This window comes from Marmota monax, unplaced genomic scaffold, assembly GCF_021218885.2.
Source record: "Marmota monax isolate L192 unplaced genomic scaffold, Marmota_monax_Labrador192_F-V1.1 WCK01_AAM20220418_F8-fsc00056, whole genome shotgun sequence".
NCBI classification, from domain to species: domain Eukaryota; kingdom Metazoa; phylum Chordata; class Mammalia; order Rodentia; family Sciuridae; genus Marmota; species Marmota monax.
Window position 1 is genome coordinate 9,337,313 of NW_026695212.1, and position 13,580 is coordinate 9,350,892.

A 13,580-nucleotide genomic window follows, 5' to 3' on the forward strand; every position below is an offset into this window, starting at 1 on the left:
ATATATTTATAGTAGTATTTCTTAAATTACTACCTATATTAACATTAAGACTTTTTTCTTTTATCTTTTGAGGTATGGAGAAGCATTATTTATGAATTCCAAACTTATCAGTGGAGTTACAGAATTTCTTAATACTGAAGGTGAACTCAAAGAGGTAAATATTTTAAAATGAGTTCTAATTTTTTGTTTTATAAGCATAGAATTGCACATTTACTTCAATCATTTATTTCTGTCAGATTCACACCCATTCCTTTTACACACACACACACACACACACACTTGTTAAAGACTTCTCTATTTACAAAGGTATTTCTAATATATTAAGCATTGAATGCCTGCAAAATGTTTTTGAATGTAATAATTTCTAAAGTTGGGTCCCAAAATCTACTCCAGAAGTCTTTGATCCAATCAGCCACTCTTCAGAAGATTCTGTGAACCCAAGTAACCTACAAAACCATCATACCAATGACTTAGTACTTGTATTAAGGACAAAGGTTGGTGTTAAGGTGTAGAACATGAGTCTCACAGCTTTGTGGTCAGCCCTATGCAGACAACAGATAACTGGACATGATAGTAATGTTTTATGTTTTATGCTGTCCAGGCTGTTATACAGAATGATTTCATGTGTATGGAAAGTCATGTATCTGGCAATATATATTGCAATTAATAATTTGTTTCAAATTTCTGCTTGGCACAATCACAAATGAATTTTATTAATGAAAATAAGCTTGACTTTTTATGGACTAGGGTTCATCTAACATTTCCATTTTCCTCTCACTTATTTCTCCAAAAATATAAACTAGGTATCCTCCTCCCTTCTTAACTCACATACCAACAGAAAGAGAGATGAAATGGGGAGGGTTAAGCAGGTAGAAGAAAGGGACAAACCATAGGTTCTTTTGATTTATTATAATGATATGAGCTTCAAACTGTCTTTTCCTCTGCTGTCCACTTTTATAAAATGTAGCTGATAATTGTCATTGAGGATCATGGTTTCCTCAGTTTCCACTGACAGAATGCTTGATGCTGTTACCCAAAGCTAATCCCATCAAGCAGCATTCTCCTGGCACCAACCTTAATATCTTCTAATATTGCCCAATTTCCTGAGATCATACCCCATGAGCTAACTTAGATTCTATCACACCAGGAGTAGGCTAAGCCAAGGCTTGGGTTGTAATGATTTGAAATTCCGCCTTTATCCCTGCTATGTGTGTTCCCAACCCTAAAGGATTTAGCTTTGAAATCCCAGAACATTTTTCCACTATTTTTTTTTAAATAAAAGATTCTAAATGGAAAGGCTTTTTTCCAATCCATAGGAAACAGAAAGAACAATTAAATTAATGATGGCTTTCAGTTTTCTCTGTATTTAAATGAAGTACTTTTAATGTCATGATTTTATATTCAATAGTCTGGGGATGAAAGACATTTAGTCACAATCTGCTCAGCCATTCAAGTGAACATAGAAGTGAAATCTCTCTCCCTACTCCTCCCCTCTTGGCCCCTCCTTGCTCCTTTCCCTCTCTACTGTTCTGTCTTCTCCTCTTCTATCCCCTTTCCTCCCACCTGTCTCCTGTATTTCCTCCCTTAGTCTTTCTTTTCCCTTTTCTCTTATTCTCTTTCATATTTTTCTTGATTTGCTCATTCTCAGGCCATGAAAAATAATGTCTTTTAGATGAACATTTAATTATTTTATCACATGTTGACCATTTTGTTTTACATATTATATATTTAATTTTTATGCTTTTTTAAATTGCCACTTCAGATGTTCCAAGGTGCCCCTATCATGAGAGGTTAATAAATGAAATTAAATTGTGGCTTTTATTCCATTATTTTATTCCATCTACAAAGGAGCTAATTTCACAATGCAGGTTCACAGTGGAATGAGGGATGAATCTCTTCATCGCAGCCTTACTTGCTCTGACTTTTTAGTTTTACCTTTTCTTCCAGAGGCTTTTACATGCTTTCATACTTTTCACTGTTTGTACAGGAACGAGGCACATATTTTCAGGTGGGGTGGGGGATTCAATTTGTACTGATGACAGTCCTTCTTCCTTAAATTAGAAAGGGCTAAGTAACATTCACTCAAAATATCCCATAACCTTTGAGCCTCATAAACAGAAAACCCAAGTGCTCCCTTGGGGTACAGCATTTCCAAGGATTCATAGATCAAAGGGGAATCTGCACATTTATGAATTCTGAAAACTCTTTTGATATTTTAATGATCCTCATCAGCTTTAGGGGAATTTTGTAAGAAATTTCTATTGTCCAAAACTGCATTCTAGTACCTGAAACTGAAGTTTCCCTTTAATTACATGGATCTAGTAGTTTGAACTATATTTCTTCTTGAGGCAGTCCATCATTCACTTAATTTTAAGTTAATGGAAGTATAATATCATGGAACCTTAGAGGATCCTGTCATTTTTCCATACTGATGTCCAAAAAGTAACACTGTCTGCACCTGTCAATATAGTACTCTTTAAGAGGATCCCAGATATCACATCTACACATGGAATATTGAAGACATATGCCTCATACTAGGACAATGGCTAATACTATTTGTTTATGTAGTTACTAATAGTATGCTGTATAATTTACTCTAAAGATAATTTACTTTATAATGTTGGGGTCTGGAATATCCTGACATAAGAGATATTTTAATGCTAAAATATTTTAATAGATAAATAAATATGCCTAGAAATTTTATGCTAAGAAAATTAGGGAGCACAAAAAAGGACATTTTACTAAATGTTATTTAATAAAAATGTCTAAACTTGCAGCATTTAAAATAAAAGCATAACATGGCATAAATATCTAGGAAACATGATAAAAAATAATAGCAGCAGCAAAAACAAAACAAAAAAGCCTACCAGAGAGCTGGGCAAATAATCAAACTGGAGTAATAAATGCCTTTTTTATTATCCCAAACTCTGTAAATTGAGAAGTGAGACAGGGTCTGTAAGGCACTGCAGTCTCCCTCTAGCACCAGTTAGATGGCTGTTCTGACCATGTTTGCCACAAGAACTATGGAGGAATACGGCTGTGAGATCAATTTGTGGCAACAGTGGAAAGTGAACCAGATGTGTTCTGATGAATAAGCTACTCAAGATGTGCTATGAGTCACCTCAGGTGCTCTGAGCTCACAAGGCCTAAGAAATGCACCCCTAGAGTACCACCAGTTACATTGTCTGTTGAGAGTTCTCTTATAACATAATCTAACCTACCATCTTGTGTCAATAATACATTCATATTGAAACCCATCATTTGCCTTTGAGGACAACTTAAGAATTTTTCTTCACGTGTTTAGGCTGGCTTCATAAAGAGTCCAAGAGTACATGCCACAGAGTTAAAGTTGCAAAAATGGTGTTGATCACCATCTGGCATATTCCATGCTGTGGGAAAAATATCACTATGCAGAACATATTTTAAAAGAATATATTTTTGATTGACAAATAATATATGAATAGTGTCACTATAATGTTATGTTTTTCTAAGAAGTTAAATCACAAAATCTAAAACAAACAAAATGTCTTTTTTTTTTTTTGGTACTGAGGCTTGAACTCAGGGGGCGTTCAACCACTGAGCCACACCTCTAGCCCTATTTTGTATTTTATTTAGAGACAGGGTCCCACTGAGTTACTTAGTGCCTTGCTGTTACTGAGGCTAGCTTTGAACTCATGATGCTTCTGCTTCACTCTCCTGAGCCTCTGGGATAACAGGCATGTGTCATCCAGCCAAACTAAAATAAAATGTCTTGTTTGTTGCTTTATGGAAATATACCTGATGAGTATAAACCATAAATATGTAAATACAAATATATTATTGTGTTAATTAGCTAAAGATTCAAATTATGATTCAAGAATTCCTTTAGACTTCCCTTTCTGTGTGTGTGTGTGTGTGTGTGTGTGTATCTGTGTGTCTGTGGCAATGCCTGGAGTATTAGAGATACTTAATAAATTCCAATTCCTTTCTTCTTTCTTTTACCTTAATATATATAAATGTGGTCAAGTATCAGATCAGTTTTTAGGATAGCACCGGTAAGTACTTGTTAAACATTGGATATTTTACATGTTTGTTATAAAAGTACAATTATTTTGAAGTCCTGTCAAGGCTATAGCTGAGATACAATTATTCTTTGCTGGTATTGCCAGATGTAAGGTTTTGTGGAAAAACAGACTTTGAGAGAACGCATCAGTATCATGTAATCAAAGTAACAATGTCTTAACTGACTAAGCTCTACATGAACTAAATTCTAAATTATTTTAGAAAGGTACAATTAGTTGCATGTTAAATAACCCTACCCCATCTTCCCTGTCCCTGAGTCTATCTTGATGGACCATGTCTCCTTGCCACCACTTGCTCCCTGTGGGCCGCCATGTGATCCCACGTCAATTCCAGCACATAACATTTCTGTGTTGCAAGTTGATTTTTCACATTTGTCTATGAACATTGCAACTGTTAGTTGGTTGCTTACAGTTTCTAAAGATGTATCTAACATAAGGAAGAACTTGAAAATCTTGAAGAACAATTCAGAGGATGTGGACTCTCAAAATAAATCTCGTATCAATAAAAATTATGGGAAAAGCACTTAAAAATTCTAACCTAAATGATTAAATTCTCTAGCTGAATGAGACCATATTTCTTCTTTATTCTTTCCAAATCTAGTTACTCGGATTATTGGAATGTCATTTATCATCCAGTTTGTATAGCACCATTACTTTTTTCTACCTTCCAATAACTTTGGCAATCCCTTGACATTGGAGATAGTGTCCAAGCCCTATTCTGCTTATTTGTAGAAGATGAAGAATAATTTTCACACACAAAGTGTGAACTTTAATCCTTGTATTCAGTTCATAAGGTTCTTTTATACATTGAATGGTCCTTTTAATTAGAACTAGTCTTTGTCACAATTTCATCAACCTATTTTGAAAGAAAAATTAAGTATTTCCATTTTAATATTTATTGATGACATAGAAGCTGAATTGGAGTCTTATTGTTATCAATGTCCACTCTTCCTTTTTTCTTTTCTTTTTCATTCCATAATCAATTATATCATACCTAATTGATCCAGCCCATTATATTTTTCATTACTAAACTTATTCCACTATATCAAATAAATACCAATCTTTAAATAAGTTTTGTAAAAGAGATTTTATTCAAGAGGCAGCCAAGTGCAAGGAGATGAGAGAGACCAGCTCTCAAATATGTCTCTCTTACAGGGGTATTTATGGGATGAAGAAACATGGTGATTTAAGGTGTGGGGACCAGTGATCAGAGGGGATGTAATCAGTGATCTATGCAGGCATAGTCACTCTTCATAAATCTTCAAAGGATGCATGAAGAAAATTATGGCATTAGCATGATCTGAGAGTGGAGTTTTTGGTTGTCTGACATCAGAAGGTCACCTATTGGACACCTGCTTAGGCCTAAGAGAAGAGTCGGTGGTTTTAACAAAAGTAGCCTTCAAGTCCCTGCAAAGTAACCTCAGCTACCATTGTCATCATGGCCCACAGTGTTATCTACAGGAGAGTTGGAGGGAGACTAACAATATGTGGCTCAGTTGCATGACCTCCAAAATGAGGGATGTTAAGTTAACTAAAAGCAAGCAACTAGAGGCAATTAAAGCTAGAGGGCTTGTCAGGATTTCCCTTGGTTTCAATTGTGGCACTTTTGTTTCAAAGGGATTCTTGTTCAAATATGCTGCATATGAGTTCATTTTAAGACATGCATCCTTATCATTTTAAATTTCTGTTTCCAGCTAAAGAACTTCATGAAGAGCTATGATGGGGTAGCTGCTGCCTCTTTCTCACGTGCTGTGGAAACCGTTGAAGCCAATGTGCGCTGGAAAATGCTTTATCAAGATGAGCTCTTCCAATGGCTGGGGAAAGCTCTGAGGCACTAATATGTGTCTCTTATAAAAAAAAAAAAAGACTGAGATTTTTGGAAGAGGACCTGTTTTATGTGGAATGAGGAAAACATGCTGTGTAAAAAAAAAAAAATGGCCAGATTTTCAGTGTTAACGTGTGGGAGGATTTTTTTTTTTTTTTTACTCTTTAGTTTGGGGGATTAATTTTTGTTTCATTCATTCACTTTTGTTTCTTTATTGGGTGTTCTTTAGAGAAACTCTTGCAAGTGAAACTTGCCATGGTTGCTTCAGCTGTACATTCCTTGCTGTACAGGACCAAATATGATAGTGATGCATGTTGATGTTGCAGTCAGTTTGGAAAAAAAAAATCATATTCAGAATATTCTGTGCATGGATGTATGGTCCTGCCTGTGTTCCAGCATGCTTATTTAAAATGTCCAATGTTGTATGTGAATATATGTTCCATCCAGGATGGGCATTATGCAAAAGCACAAAGATTATCTATGACAATCAGTGTTGCAATGAAAGAAAAACTAAAAAGGGTAGTTAGATTCTTAGTGTTAGACAATGGGAGAGATAAAATAACCCTTTAAGTGAACAGTGTCATTTATTTCAGCACTTGGATTGTCTGGCAATGATTACTGTGTTACTAACTCACTTTCTTTGAGTTAAAGCTCTGTACACATTTAAAAAGGCATATAGATAGTGTATACATATGTATATGTACATAGGGAAGCCCCGTATGTATATAGTATGTTGTACACTGCACACGTGCAAAGAATCTCGTAAATCTAAGAAAATTTATCTCTTTTTATAAATGTGTAGATGTTTGGAAAAGGGTTAGAGGAATTTATCTCAACATTATCCTTCCTATTTCCTAACTAAATTTCTCAACTTATTTTTCATTTACTTTCTGAAGTATGGTTTACTCTACTACATGAAGATGAATCCTAACAAAATTTATTGTGTAAACCATTCTTCTAAGTCTCCTAAATCAGTAGCAGCCATGCATATAGATTGTGTCATCATTGGTCAGATGTTCTATTCAGTATAATAATTGTGTAAACTTAGTACTGCCAATACTGAGAAAGTGTTTATTTTCCATCTTGTTTGTCCATCTCATGTTGGAGAGTTAAAGTTGCTCTCTGTGTGTTGGTCTTTATGTCTGTGTTGCTCCAATCCTCCATTAAGCAACCATACCTCAATAGGTCTATTAGCATTTAATGACCTTTTATGCCACTTGTGCCATCCCTTGAGATAAGAAGTTTCTTTTCATGTGTTAATGTACAAAGTCTTTCCTTTAGTATTGACAACTCTATTCTACCTGGGAATTTTGAATAGCCATTGGCTTTGTATTACATAACAAAATATTTTTAAATGATATTTTCACCCAGTAGGCCAACTCTTTAAACACTACTTAGATGCTTCAGAATTAACATATTTTAAATTTACCATTATTAAATACCAATAAAACTACTATACTTAAGCCAAATTTTTGTGGACCACTTCCTATTTTCCTGAGGTGTTCCATTCCTCCAAACCTTGCAAATCATTGAAACATGTGTTCTGAAATTAAGTCACTGAATACTGAAAAGACCCTTAGACGTATATGAGACTGGAGCCATAGAATTATTTTAAGTTTATAGAAAAGAAGAGCAATTTCATAACCCATAGAATAAGTACCACCTAAAATTGAATTTTACTATTTAAGCATTTGCTACTTTACTCATACCTAAAATGTTCAGTATTTTGTTCAATTGAAGCACATGAATTTTAAATATTCTGTGTAGTCTTAATAAAACATGAAAATGCTTCGTATAAAATCTAAAAGTTATACCACCCATCAGAAGCAATGGAATCCAATTACTACATGTCAAATTTACAAATTCCTTAAGGGGAAAGTTCTAAAACATGATAATACCATCACATTGCTGTGTAGGTCCCAGATATTCATGTAATAGAGATGATAAAAATTAGAGGTGGATATTCTTGTTTTGTGTCATGAATTACTGAAAATTCCTAGTAGCTGTGGCATTGTGTGTATGTGTGTGTGTCTGTGTCTGTGTCTGTGTGTGAGTGAAATCACCATTTTCAAATTTGAGTTAGAAAGGCTTTTACAGTTCTTTTTCCTCCCCACTGTTAATAATCATAATCCTCTTTCAGTATTTTAGTGGCCTTGAACAACTGGTTTAGCTACAATATCAAATCCCAAGTGTATAACTATGTGCAATGTTAATACCTCATATAATAATTGTTCAACAGTATAGTGGTACCAATGGCATTGAGATGGCATTTTTGTTCTACATATTTTTCAGTAATTTAACCTTTCCAATGTTGAAATTATATCAGGCTTTAACGTTTTTTAGTTGTTTTAATAAGTAATATTTTCAAAATAATAAAATAACCAATGATATCTCTTGGAATATTCTGTAAGATGTAGTTATAAAATTATATTTTCTACTTAGAGTTTTATCTGTTCTCTCTTCTTTGTCTGCTTTACAAATCAAAAAGATGAATGAAACCACACACTGTTGAAAGTGTTCAGCATCTAGTGTTAAAAATTTACTGTGCCAATATATGTACAAGAAGAAAACTTGTTTTCCATTAGAAAAGACCAAATTACTTACCATACCATGTTGGGTATTAGTTGTTTCCAGGTGACATGTAAATAAACCGGTTTCCCAATTTTTACACATTTTTTTCCTTAAAAATTTCCTATAATCTTTGAAGTTTTTAATATATATAATCTCAACCTTTAAGGCTATATCTATGATGCTTCTGTTCTTAAATTTCCATAGCATGTATTTTAGCTGGGCCTTAAACTCACCTTGGTTTATAGTATTTCCTGGATAATTGTATCATAGAACTCAGATTTTTTGTGTTAATAAAATTTACAAACATTATAACTACTATTTTAGAAAGTTATAAGCTTATGCCATGAACTTATAAAATGCTTTTCATTTTCAAGAACTTTCACACATGCTGTTTTATTTGACTCCTCCAAAAAACACAAAGCATTTTTAGTTCTATATGCTAAAATGAAACTGAGTCTCATGGTAGCAACATGAGCTATTTAAAATTGCAGTTATTTTGGGAACAGATATAATAACCTAAGACTCTTAATATAGCTTTTCTACAATTAAACTAAAAATAGATGTTTAAAATTCCTCTATTGATTGCACTAATTGGAGATTTTGCAAATACTAGAATAGCCTTAAAATACAAAATTAAATATAACTGCAATAAGTACCTTATTTCTTAAAGTCTCTGATTCTAATTTTCATGTTTTCAAATAACTGAATGATGATGTTTTTCTGTATTTATCTTGGTCAGTTTAAGTAGTTGGGATGAAAAAAATTAATTTATAGTTATATTTTCCTCTTTATGTCTTTTGCTGAACATTGCCTAATCTTAAAATACTGATAATTGGCTTTACTTACAAAATAATCTTATCTGACAGTAGTAATAGGTGGTCCAAATGCAGATAAAATACTATCTATTTAAATCATTGAAAATAACATACAGTAAAATATTTATAAATCTATGCAGACTAAACTGTGAGAAAATGATTTTTGTGAAACTATCCCACTGTATTAGATGCATACAAGAGATTTCTAAAAAAGTTTATGATAATATATTTAATGAAAATATGCTAGCAATTAAAATTATAAGAAATTCTTTTCTAAGAGATTGCAGAACCTGAAATAATTTGCTTATTCTTTTGAGTGCTCCAATGAAGTAACCTTATATCCCTATTCAAGAAGTAGCAAAGGCACATATAATGAGAAATTAATATTTCCAAACCTGTTTTGAGTGGTCATAGCTGAATTATCATTTGACAGTGCTGGTTATATGTTCATAGAATTCAATTTAATTAAAGAAATATTTATTTCGAATCTTTATTGCACTAGGATTTTAGTGAGGGAAAGGAAGACAGGGATTAATATGCATAAAGAAATTCACATCACAATAAATGCAAAATGTCTAAAGAAATAACAAATGAGTCAGAAGAAGGGCAATGTGGAAAATAAATACATGATGCAGAATAGGAGGTAAATTATTTTTAGGTGGAGATAATATGCAGTTATTTTGTACACTACTCAAAACTTCAGTACAATTTTTATTGTTTGATTTCACAACATTTATGTTTTATGGAAATATGTAGCAGTTTGAAATTATAATAAAATCATATAGCTTAAGCTGTAATATTGGGATAGACTTTATCCTTGGAAAAAGCTGTTTAAGAAGATTACCAACATGGGTAACTTGCAGTGAAAATTGTTTAATCTACTTATGAAAAAATAGTTTAAGTTTTCTAAAATAATTTTAGAATATTATTTGTACATTTTCAATGTGTAATTTTAAGGCAATCATTATACAACATAAATAGATTTATCAATATTTAAAGGCAATCAGTTATTCCTTCAAATTAGTGTGTGTGGACTTGAATGCAAAAATATTCTGATAAATTATTCTGGAATTTCAGTTTTAATTATATTATCCTTTAGTTTAATTGGTTTGAGTCAGGAAGGTTTTAAAAAATTTTTGCTTAATGTGGTTTAAAAATCATGAAAAGTCGTAACAAAAATATACTCTATTTTTATGAAATTTTATTTCAAAATTTACAGAAAGAAAGTTTTAAAACTTTCAAATATGTTTTTAAAACAGTTATTGAAAATATAGGTTTGATGTTATATATTGCATATGTTTTGTTTTAGTCAGCTTTTTCAGCGCTGTGACTAAAGGACCTGACCAGAACAACTGTAAAGGAGGAAAGGTTTATTTCACGGTTTCATAGGTCTCATGGTTTAAGAGGTCTCAATCCATAGATAGCAGGTTCCATTCCTCCTGGGTTCAAGGAGAGGCAGAACATCATGGTGAGAGAGTACAGTGGAGGGAAGCACCTCATATGATTTTCAGGAAACAGAGAGATCTCCACTTGCCAGATATAAATATATACCCCATAACCACGCCCCAAATGACCCACCTCCATAACCATGCCCCAAATGACCAATTCCTCCAGCCATATACCACCTGCCTTCAGTTATCACTCAATTAATCCCATCAGGTTATTAATTCACTGATTGGTTAACCCAATCATTTCTCTGAACCTTCTTGCATTGTCTCACACGTGAACTTCTGGGGGACACCACATCCAAACTATAACACGTCAAATTGTGCATTTTATTTTTAGATAAATTTTCACAAACCAGTAGATAGCATGATTTTATCCAGATTTTAGAAACTGCACTTTAGTGTCTTTAAATTTGAACATTTAGTACTATAAGGATAATAGTTCAAAGATTTTTACCTTTGGACATTTCTAGTTAATGTACTCATGCACTAAGAAAAAAATCAAAAAAGTGACTGAACCATTGTTTTTTTCCTGAATTAAACCTTTTGTACTATAGTTATGATATTGGAAACGTGGGAACATTTGAGTGTCCACTAAACTCCAGGCACTTTATCAATATTTTTTCATTTACTAATCTTGTGAAATGTTGTTGGTTCTAATTATCAGTGAGTAGAGAGGCTAAAACCCAGTAGTTTACACAACTAAATGGTAGTCTTAATTGGACTCCAGAACTACAAACACAAATCTTCTATGGCTCAAATTGGTGATAAATCTGCTTGCAGCATGCGTGGAAACATGATTATCTATACAGATTCTATGGGAGATGTGGATGGACACTTAGCTCAATTTCTCATTGTTATTGGCTCATTACAAAGAAGTGTTAATTAGTACATTCTGGTTTGTTATTCCTTTCTTAGCATGGTTACTTCATACATTCTATAAAACCGTTTTCATCAAAACTTTCTCAGGGCTGGGGTTGTGGCTCAGTGGTAGAGCACTTGCCTAGCATGTGTGAGACACTGGGTTTGATTCTCAGCACCCTATATAAATAAATCAATAAAATAAAAGTTCATTGACATCTAAAAATATTTTCTTAAAAAACTGTTTAACATTCATGTGTCTGTGAAGTGGGTTTAAATTATAACAAACAATTAACAGGTACTCCAGCCAATAAGCCATGAAAAGTAAGTGGAAAGAGAGGGTAGATTGTAAAGCTCTTCACCAGTGAACCACAAAAATGCTATCTCTGCACATGGAGGAGATGTATTAGTCTAATCAGAACTTTCCTTTTACTTAGCAAAGAGGTTAGAGAAGTATTTTCTCTTTCTGCTTAGAACTATAGGTGGACCACAACTGCTTAATTTACTTGCAGTTGCATTTTGAATGGGCCTGCTGTGTGTAGATACAGTCTAAGATAACTGCTTTGACTTGCCTCTGCACAGGTCAACTGCTTCTAATGACACACATTTTTCTTATGTCATGTAAATAAATGAAAGAGTGAAGCATTTTGTAGAAAATATTACAGTGGACTTAAGAACATCTGCCTTGAATGTGCAGTGCATTTATTTTCTAAGCTAATCATTCCATAGACAGCCTTTTAATCCCTGAGAAGTTCATAGTATTGTCCTTGCTCTTATGCACAATTCTGTACCTATCTTCTTATAGCCTATAGACTACTGGATGAGAAATTCATTAGTAAATTTTTGTTGTTCATTTTCAGTCAAATTTACTATCAATTCCCACCCACAAAATATTATTGAATGAATTTCTCTCCAATGTTGTATTCTACCTTTTAAAATATCATGTATAGTAATCTCATATTCTCCTTTTAAATTTTGCTACCTATAAACTGCTATATATTAATATATTGACATTATCGCATTGCTATATTCTAGTCTCTCTTGCATTTTCATAATCTTCAAAAACAGATTAGGACTCTGCAGTTTGTACATTATTCAGTTACTTGAATGATAAGATAAAGTTTACTTTGAATTTTCATATTTGGTTTTCTGGACACCACTGAATTTATCAAATGATCTTTAAAGTATATTATATGGACTGTTCCTAATGAATTTGACTTGATTTAGTGACAAAGTTTATTTTCCTAAAACATTCTCCAACTGAATCGATGTATTTAAAATATATCACAGGAAGCACATTTTTTTCCCTTTCTAATATTTTATGATTTAAGAATAATAAAGTAACTGCTCTTCAGTAAATACAGGCTACCAGAGCATTTACCAAATAAATAACCTTGTGTTAGTTTAGCAGATAAATGTTTTCTACAGTATGCCTTTAAAATTATTCAGGAAAAATTGAATCAGTATGTATTCAACATGAAATTTTTATTCCATTCTGACCAAACACTAACAAAATGGATTTTTCTAAATGAGAGAATTTGTCTTCTGTATTTTAAACAGAACTAATTTGAATTTTTCCTTTGATAATAAAATTTTGTGCAGTAACATGTAATTCATCACTGTCTTAATTTTCTGACGCGCAGATAAGGCTAAGATAAATAATATCTTCTGATTTTTTTATCATGTTTTTGTTTTCACTCAAAAATCTATTTAAAATATTTTGAGTTGTACGTACTATAGAGGTCCATGAAAAGAGAAAAACAATCACTCTCTTCTGACATGGACTTTTTCCAGAAAAATGTACATGATGAAAGTAGAATAAAGAAGTATGTATTTTTGCTATGTTGTAAAAAGAAAAAAATACCAATTCAGTCTCCTTTCTAATTATATGTCTTTAGAATAAATGAAATGATCTGCACTTTGGTAAAAGTGATTTCACCTGAAATGCATTTCAGATTGCTTTTTAATAGGTTTTGTGCATTCGACAGACTGTCAGGCTCCC

At 32.7% G+C, this 13,580-nt stretch overlaps 1 protein-coding gene across 1 annotated transcript in view; it reads left to right on the forward strand.

Annotated features, from left to right (window-relative positions):
• Trhde (thyrotropin releasing hormone degrading enzyme) overlaps positions 1 to 13,107 on the forward strand; it is a 384,413-nt gene extending 371,306 nt beyond the window's left edge. The window contains exons 18-19 of the mRNA XM_046430713.2: positions 73 to 154; positions 5,756 to 13,107. Of these exons, the coding sequence (XP_046286669.1) occupies positions 73 to 154; positions 5,756 to 5,899 (226 nt within the window). The 3' untranslated portion in view covers positions 5,900 to 13,107. The remainder of the gene's footprint in view (positions 1 to 72; positions 155 to 5,755) is intronic.
• The last annotated feature ends 473 nt before the right edge of the window (positions 13,108 to 13,580 follow it).